Below are 9,682 nucleotides of genomic sequence, written 5' to 3' on the forward strand. Positions count from 1 at the left end.
TTTCTATCCTAAATTTATTAACAGAAATTTTTGCCAACGCTATAATTTAACTTAAATTCTTTTTGTACCTTTGCAAATAATAACAAAATCTACAGTGTATTTACAGAGTATTTACTGTATTTTCTGAGTATTTACCCAACCCTATCTCAGTAGTCTTTTAAAAAGCATAATTATAAGGATGACTATTCTCTTATCACCCTGGAAGCCCTATTCTGCAACTCTACCAGTACAAAGCTGCTCTTGAACGCAGACACCAAGAACTCTAGGCAGCCTTCCCCACGATATTTAAACGCAGCAGCTATCCCATACAGACTAATGCAATCTGAATCCTATTTCAGGAGGCAGGTAGAAAAACCAAAACCATTCACGTTCACAAGATTTCTATGTGCCTTTCCCTGCCTGCCTGACCAGGTTAGATGGGGATCCCATAGTAAGCAAACAAGGGTGCCCTTATCTGTCTGGGTATGCAGGAAAAGGCTGAAGAAATCTGCTCCTGCAACAAGTGCCAGTGATATTTTTGTCTCCACCACGTTTGATTTTTTTAAATACGTTTTGCTCTCCATGCTATGGTGTGCAGGTGCACTATTTGCAACACATCCTAGATCAACAGCAGGAGCCCTGGAGGAGCCCGAGCCGAAAAAACAAAGAGGCGAGCAACATTCAGTGAACGCTGAGTGTAGCATCTGCCTATGCTGCATTTAGACAGCAGGCTGTCTGAAAGGGGAGCCTGAGCATATTAAATTTAAAGGGCAATTCAATTTCAAGATATTGCTTGTCAAGCTGTTATTTTCTACAACCCTGAAAGGCAACTGAAAACGAGAAGTTGGGGAGTTTGTTTATTTGTTGGTAGAAAAGGTAAGCTTGCTTAAATACCAACAATTCAAGGCGTTCTACTAAAAAGGTAGCTTCTCCATGACAGTCCATCCTCACAGCAAAATAACAAAACCCGTTCAAGTAATGGCCTTTTCCAAGCTCTGTTCAAACCACAATGGACTCAGCTTTTTTATTTAAAATTTTCCACTGCCTGGAAAAAAGCTTCAGGGTGAGAGAAAGGGATGCTGAATGCATCGAAATTTTAAGTAGTAATTAAAAACAACTTAGAGCAACAGATGAAATACCTTCTAAATTAAAATAAATACTTTAATCAATTTCCATTAGCTGTCTGTGCCTGTATCTTAATTTATGGTAGAGGCCTTAATTTATTGCTCCCCAGGTCATTTTTAATTACTACAAAATTTAAACTTTGTAGAATTCCCATAGGTCACAAATTCTGAATATAATTTTCAAATTACGCTTCTCTCTGCTATTTGTTTTCTGGCTGGCCACAGCAGAGTATTTCTTTGCATTACACAGGGTGATAATGACACATATAATTCATGTGTAACCCAATAAAAGTCAAATTAGTCCTATATAAAGCTCAAGCATTTTAGTTTCTAAAATCTGCAAACATTATGTAGTGAAAGAAGCTAGCTCTGCACTAATTAACATTACATATCACTTTCTACTTAAAGGTCAACTCTTAGAAAAACTGATAATCTGCATATGTAAATTGTTTTGAAATTTACTATGCACAGAAATTAAAGCTCTTCTTTCCAACCTACAGACTCCCTAGACAAATCCAAGTGACCTGGATTGCTTATCTCAATCAACGCACGTCACTTAAGTGTCTTTATTTAAGGTTTTACTTGGTTGTTCATTTTGGACCTCTTGAGCATTAGATGGAAGAGGAAGATGCAAGAAAGGCACAAGGAAAGGCTTCTGAGCATCTTTCTGCAGTAGCTACATCTCTTGGGAGCGCACACCCCGGTAATGGTGGTTTATGGTCTATGGTATGGCATTAACCTCAGAATGACCAGGGGATATGCTACTGGCCTCTGCCTCTACCCAAGCGGAATTTGGGGTCTCTTCCTTGAGCTGGTATCTACTATGAAAAAGACATACTGCAGAATTAATTTCTGAAGCTCCACCCAAACACAGGTATGGACACTGCTCTTCTTAGCGGTCTCTCACTGAAAGCAGCACGCAAGGGCCCCTTTGTTCTTCATCTTCATCTCTGAAGAGCAAGCTGAGATTCAAGATCTAGAACAAGGAAATGCTACCACCTGCACTTCTCTCCCTCTATTCTCCATTCCTGCAACTACTTCAGGTTCAACGAGTGACTCTTCCTCTCCTCAGACTATTCTATTCTGTGTTGCTTTTTGTTTGGTCCCCACTGGAGGTCAGTATCATTTACAGTACCATCAGACTACCGACAAGCCCTAGAAGATAAGTATCTTAACATGCCCAATCCACTAAACTAGGCATGCACCGCTTGTCACACCTATTACAGTTCTATCAACCTGAACTATCCAATTCCTTCAGCATCTCTCTTCCTAACACACTGAAGGCTACAGACCAAAACTCATCCAATGCAACTCCATGCAGCTAAGATACTCCTCATCTTGGGATGAGGAGTGGCCCCCAGCTCCCTCTACAGAGAGAGAGAGATGCCTGCAGAGGTCGATTCAGTCTCCAGAGGGCTGAAAAACTGGAGGTCATTATCTCACATAAGACGGTAGATTTAAACCGCATCTGCAAATACATATTAAAACATCAGGCAGGGAAGAAATGAAACTTGTAGGGCACAATGTAAAATATAAAATAGTACATTAAACACCCTTCGTTACAAATCCAGTATTTCCTTTGTATTCCCATTTATTCCCTTGATTAGCCTTTTTTTTCTTTTTTAAACCTGAATATGTTACTCCTTCGTTAAAATCACCCTGCTCAGAAAGACAAAATTCAACATATTTAAGAGATCCAGAAAAGATAAACTCTACCACACGCAAACACACGCAACTTGTAGCTAGACAGAAATGAAAGAACTCTTCCAACAACAGGGCAGGATAAAGGCTCCTCTGACAATCAGCCAAATTTTATTTCTCACTAAAACCATGGTACCTCTAAGATTACCAAAAAAAGTAGAAATATTTTTGAACTCTGATAAGAGTTTTTATTAACTAGTCTCTTTTTTCAAAGGGAACAGAGTCCAAAGCTACAATTTTAATGAAACTCTCAAAGTTTGGCTTGAGGCAGAAACCAAGAATGAAAAACTTCAGTAGCTAGCATCTGCCAAAACTGTAAGCTACTGATAACTACAGATCAAAAGAAGTCAAATGGGAAGTTTGCAAGCAGTCTAAACATAAAAGTTGCTCCAGGATCACCCTGTCACATGCAGACACACACACACTTTTGCAAAACAGTATCTGGCATACCTGTCTGAAACAATGTAGAGGCGCAGCTATTGATTCGGTCTCTTTCAGATAATCATCCCAATTAAACTGTTCTGGAAGACATAAGAGAAAAAAAAGACCATACAGACAGTTTTTAAAGAGAACTTAAATTAAAAGGGAGGTTGGGGATAAACAGGGACAGAAAAACCCAATGATCTTGTAGAATATATTTTTTTTTCAAGAACAGGATTACTCTCAAATTGAAACTCCACCTTTGAAAAACGCAAAACCCTTGAGGTAACTTTAAGAGTACTGCTAATTCATAGGGGCAATCACACAATAGGCAAAACCAACATAAACCTCCCCCAAATTCTTTTCTTTTGTGGTCCACATACAAAGATACAAGTCAGGATATCTAGATTCAATTCTCTGCATCAGGACCTCCCGAGCATCCTTGTGCAGATCACAATAGCCTTTCCGTATCTTAGTTCCACTAACAGCAGGACTGATATGATAACCTCATAGGAGTACTGGGATGATATATGTTGAAAAACAGAGACACGTAGATTCTGGTGAAACGTGTCTTGAGAATACTATCCCCAGTCCACTAGAAAGCAAAAAGGATTAGCCCAGCCTTCCAACTGCATCTTTGTCTCTTTTCATCTGAAGTCTGATAAAGGTTTCTCTTAGTAGGATAAATACTATGGCAGTGTTCAGCAACAGAATCATGGTATTTTTCCGAGTGTTAACATCGGCATTGTTTATGTGCATGGGTGAGTGAGTGTATTCTGCATTTGATTTAATCAGCGCTATCCGTTTTGCATGAATGGAACAGTATGAAGTACTAACATCAAAGATACAAGCAAGCATTACTTAAATTAATACAAAGCACAAGAGAAAAACCACAACGGCACAGCTAATGTGTTTTTCCTAAATGCGAGCGAGCTCTTTTGCTTATTTTGTTTTAGTTTGGGCAGCTGGCATCACGCTGATGTTCCTGAGGAGTAAATCACCCCTGAGCCCCAAAACGATGCAGTGATGCCACCCAGCGGCTCAGCAATGGCCGTTCACACAGCCTACAGCAAAATCCTCAGGGATGATGGAGAAACCACACCGGGTTTATCAGCAATACTTCCAAAAACGCTGCTGGGCACAGTTAAACACATTTCTGCAATTTTCAGGAGAGAGGAGAAGCAAAGAAACAATCAGGAAATGGCAGCATTTTCCATCACTCACACACAGCATTTCCAAAAGCATGGCAGCTCAAACCCAGAGTCTGCCTGCATTAGCACAGCATTTAGCTGAAAATACACAGTGCTTCAAGCAGAAGAGAAGTGCCCCCCTGGCCTACTGAGATCCTCTTTTCATTATTTTTTTGCATAACAGACTCAGAAGGGTAGGAGTAATTTGCCCTCGGCACTGCAGAGGGCATGTGATTGTTGGCTACGTAACAAGCCAGCAAAATCCCAGAAGCTGTTAACTTGGTGGTGTGGACTGTACGTAGGCTGGTAACAAAGATGTTTCCATACAACATCTTGGAATTCCACCTATTTTGGAATGAAAATTTTATCCACACATTTATACAATTTTGTATTACCAAAGACAGGGTACATTAACTTAAGCATACGTTAAATACTTGTATTTCGGGAAGACATGCTCAGGAAATAGCTCTTCAGAGCTTTCTCCAGAAAGTAGCATCCAGATCCATTGCTCTTCTCATTGGCAGGCCAAGGAGGCTGCAAATATTAAATATGATGAACTGCTAGCAAAGTTTCATCTTCTTAAAAATTCTTCTTTGAGTCTAATAATAAAGTTGTCACTTCAGGTTGACTTTTGATTTTTAAAAAATATGTTGTTTTTTAATCAGAGCTTACCTTAGTAAACTTTAAAGTACCCAATTCAATAAAAGTAAACCTAGCAAAAAGAAAACATTAGTGATGTCCCAGCTGTCTCGGATCTAACATGATGTAAAAGTTGTAATCATGAATCAGAGCCTCTGTGTGTTAAAGACGGTGTAAGGTAGATATTCAGAGACGGTGCCTTTCAGCAGGAGACACCCTCATTCATCTCCTCTGAAAAAATTATCTTCATATACCATTATTTCCCAAATGATTTCAACTGTTATAACAGGACTGTAAATTTTGTGGGGTGACCCAAAAGTACAGAGGGAAACAAACAGTTTTGTTTTTTTTTTTTTTCCAGGGAGCATGTATTAGAAAGGCACATAAAGTAATACAAGCAGCCAGCTGCAGATAAAGCCAAGAGGAAAACAATATTGCCTGGCTCTTCGCTTAAAATCCTGGCTATCAAAAACTCTTTCATCAGGCAGAAATGACCTGAAGTTTAAATTAGAACCTCCCCAGTTATGAAGATACACTGTGTTAAATTAAAGCCAAGCTCACAGAGATGGTGCTAATTATCATTTAATTACTGCAGCCATAGAAATAAGACATGAGTATATGTTTGCAACATGGAAGATGCATGTTTAAGATAATCACATTGGAAAAAATCTCCATACAAAAAGCTTCTCTGTATCCTCAGTGAGCACAGGTAAAGAAGCAGTGGTTTTATATATATTCCTACTTCTGAAAACATGCAACTTCTGAGAAATAGAAATCCTAAAGAAAATTAGCTCGCACTAAATGATTTAACATGCATCTCTCTTCCCACTCAAACCTGCAGGCTGAATTAAACAGCTTAAGAAAAACCCATTATGCAACAAGCATAACTTGATAACCCGCCAGCAAAGTGAAAACTAGAGAGAAAAAGGAATTTTTATGCTGAAGAACTGGCATATACCAAAAGCAGGAAAAAAAAAAAAAAGTCACACTAGAAGCTAATTAGGGCCTTTTGTAAAAAAATTAAAACAGTTTGTAACCAACACAGGAATGAGACTCTAAAACAGTGATCGAAGACAATCCAATGGGCAAACAGCCTGACTAATTTAAAGATGAAGGAATTAAGTCTATGCCTGTATTAGCGGCAATGACAAATGGGTCAATGACCCTTGATGTTCTCTGCAACGCTGTATCAATACCCTGCCACTTCTTGTCAAACCCCAAAAAGTAATTACAAAGTAATTCAAGCTAAAAAGGACCCCAGGGGATCTCTAGTTCAGCCTCCCGTTCCTCCAGAGTTCCATCACCCTCAATGTGAAGATTTTTTTTTTCCCCTTCCATCAAGCAGGTATTTGTTGCTTCCCATCCTTCTACAGTGCCTCAGAGGAGCCTGGCTCTGTCCCCTCCAGAGTCACCTGTCAGGTAACTGAAGACAGCAAGACAATTTCCCATAAGCTGTCTTCTTTCAGCTGAAGAAACCATTTTTCTAGTTTCAGCACCAGTCTTCTGCTTACATCTTGCACTCCAGCTCCTTCGTTTTTTTTGGTGGACTGCCAGCCAGCTTGCTCCAGTATAGCACTGTTTTTCTTGTACTGGGGAGCTCAAAACTGAACAGACTACTCCAGATACGGTCTCAGAAATACCCAAAAGAAGCAAATCCCTTCTCTCGGCTTGCTGCCTACACTTTTCCTGATATGTCTCGGTTTGCAGTTGACGTCTTTCACCACAAGAGCACACTGCTGGCCCACGCTCAGCTCGCTGCCTGCCAGGACTCCAGGGCCTTTCCTGCAAAACTGCTTTCCAGGCAGCCAGCTTCCTGCCCAGGCACAGGACTCTTCCATTTGCCTTGAAATCTTACAGGGTTCCTGTCAGGCCTTTTCTCTTGCTACTTTTCTCAGCTACTTCTTCCACTTAGACGTTGCCAATTCTGTCCAATCTTCTCCATCTGTCACTAAGGCATAAAATAGCACCAGCCCTAGTACTGACCTCTGAGAAATGCCACTAGCTACCAGCTGCCAGGTGGACTTCGTGTCTGGCAGTTCAGACAATTTTCCATCCACCTATCCAAACCACATCTCACCAGTTTGGTAGGAAGGACACTACAGAAACTGTACAGAAAGCCTTGCTGAAGCTGAGACAAACAATATCCACTGCTCTCCCCTTGTTTACAGAATCAGTTATCACAAAATGCAGTCACGCGTGGTTCACACTTGGAAATCCATCTCAGCTGTAACTAACTGCATCTTTGTCCTTTATTTGCTCGGACATGGCTTCCAAAAAGATTTTCTCCATAGTCTTTCTGAAGATTGAGGTCAGGCAGGCCAGTCTATCATTCTCCCAGTGCTTCCTTCTTGTCCATCTTGACACTGGGCACGCTGTTTGCCCATTTCCAGTCATCATGAAGCTTCCCCAACCACTATGACCTCTCCAAAATGAAAGAGAAACCTCATAGTGACATCAGACAACTAGTTCAGCACCCTTGAAGGCAACCGATCTGTTCCCAACAACATGTGACTGCCCAGTTTGCTGAAGTGCTCCCTTTCTTCTTCTACTCTACATAATTCTTCAGTAAGTCAAAGCTTTAAAAAATTTAAATTGAAGATTCAAACTGTGAGTTAAGTGTCACTTGTAGATAGGTAGAATTTAAGGTCCTGGTTTATTCAGGTTAGTTTAACACAGTATCAACACAGCCTAAACACTAAGCAGACAAAGCACCCCCTCTCTTCTCATCTCATCCCTAGGTTCCCTTGACATGGATCTGAGACTTTTGACACAGAGTCTTTTCTAGTCTTCATCCCACAATCTTTCTTTGTCAAAGATGAGGTTTCCTTTGAATTTTGGTTTACATACTCTTGCAGACGTAGTAGCTTAAGTGTAAGGTATTTCATACCCTGCTTTATACCTTGTACCTCCTTCTATATGTTGTGATAATTCAAGTAGAATTTTTCTCCTCCTCCTGTTTTTCTCTACTTACTTTAGTCTATTTTTTCACCTGTTCTTCTCACATCCCTGTATGTGTCCTCCTCTTCAGCTTTTGCTATCACACATCCCCCTGAAAGCCCGGGAGGCTTCCTGGATGCTAGCCCAACACATTGTAAGACATCCTGCTTCATCCAGCTTCAAGAGGTTCTTTCTTCTTCCATGCCACCAACAAGCAACAACACAGGATTAAAATTATCATCTCATCTATAGAAAAATCAGAGATCTTGCATGATCTTGAGCACTCTTGAGTGTCTGACAGAATGCAATCTAGATTTCATGAGTAAATTCAGCGCTCTGACACTAGATTAACAGTGTAGTCCCAAGTGGAAGAACACAGATGACAGAATAAAGATTTCCTGCTTAGCACTGCTTCTCCACAAAGCTTTTTCAACACCTTGCTCTCTACTGAAGGAGGAGGCAGGGTCGCTTTCCAGTGACTCATGAAATATGTTTATCTTATCCACATACGAAAAGCACTTTGCTGGTGGGGGGTGTCTTATGGGGCTCCATCTGTCATGTCAGACAACATTATTTTAAAACACCAACGTGCTGAGTCCAGTTTAACTGGGGCTCCTCTTACACTGCAGAAGGGGCAAAACAAGACAAAAATACACTTCCTTTCATGTCTCAAAGTAATGGGGAAGAATAACAAGCATCACTGCTAGGATCCCAAGAAATGGAATCACTAGCATCACTGCTAGGATCCCAAGAAATGGAAGAATTAATTCTGGCAAATACAACAGCAGACAGTTGTACAATGACTGGTGGTAACAGGGTGTTATATCTTTTATGCAAAGTCATCACCTCAAATACCCAGCTACCCTGTTAGTATCTTAGCACATTTATTCAGTGACTACATCACTTGTAAGGACAAGAAAAGCTTTGAATCAGACCATCTATTAGGAGTCAGAGGGCACAGAAATGTAAGCAGAAGGAGAGCTTAAGTAATCCAGTGACATTTTATCAAGAACAACTGAAGAGATTTTCTGACTGCCCCAAATTCAAGCAGCCAACATGAACATACGAAGGATATATAAGGATGCTGTTGCCCTCTCACTGTAGCCCACAAAAGCTAAACTGCCAGCAATCCCATGTATATGCTGTCCTATGGCACTTGCTGAGGATAGCAAAAGCTGTCGAAGTTTGATAAGAAGCTGGATCATTTCTGCCAAGTGTGTAGTTTCCTCATTATAAAATGAGGAAATTAGAAATGATATTATAAAACCACAATTGATTTGTAAACAGAATTTGTTTAAAATAAAATTAGAATCCTAGGCAATTTAATCCAGTTACCAGTCCTAAAAACTCAGACTATTAAACTGAAAATCCTTTCTTTGGCACCAGCAAACACATTAAGGAAGAGAAAATAACTGCGGCAGACAAGACATTAAACTGGGAAATCATGATGAGAAGAACAGACAAATCAGTAATGAACTAAAAAAATTAATGTTTACACAGCATCTTTGATTATATATACAAAGAGTATTTGTCTTGGCTAGTAAAACTATCAGGCTCAAGTCAAGCAGTTTCAACCATTATTTTCTATACCAAGAGATACTTTCCTAATAGAGTCAGAGAAAAGCAATGGTATGTTTTAACTACCCACGAGTAATAGCCAAAGAGATTGGGGGGGGGGAGGGAGTCGGGCAG

The 9,682-nt window shown here is 40.1% G+C and overlaps 1 protein-coding gene across 6 annotated transcripts in view; it reads right to left on the reverse strand.

Annotated features, from left to right (window-relative positions):
- Positions 1–9,682, reverse strand: part of SCML2 (sex comb on midleg-like 2 (Drosophila)) — a 72,571-nt gene that overhangs the window by 42,279 nt on the left and 20,610 nt on the right. For 5 of the 6 annotated variants that reach the window (XM_014960464.1, XM_014960465.1, XM_014960463.1 and 2 more), the window contains one exon: positions 3,255–3,325. In XM_014960464.1, coding sequence (XP_014815950.1) covers positions 3,255–3,325 — 71 coding nt within the window. Of the gene's footprint in view, positions 1–3,254; positions 3,326–4,839; positions 4,941–9,682 lie in introns of those variants that run through there. The other variant, XM_014960466.1, reaches the window with a different exon arrangement.

The sequence above is a fragment of the Calidris pugnax genome, unplaced genomic scaffold (genome assembly GCF_001431845.1).
Source record: "Calidris pugnax isolate Ruff unplaced genomic scaffold, ASM143184v1 scaffold188, whole genome shotgun sequence".
Lineage (NCBI taxonomy): Eukaryota > Metazoa > Chordata > Aves > Charadriiformes > Scolopacidae > Calidris > Calidris pugnax.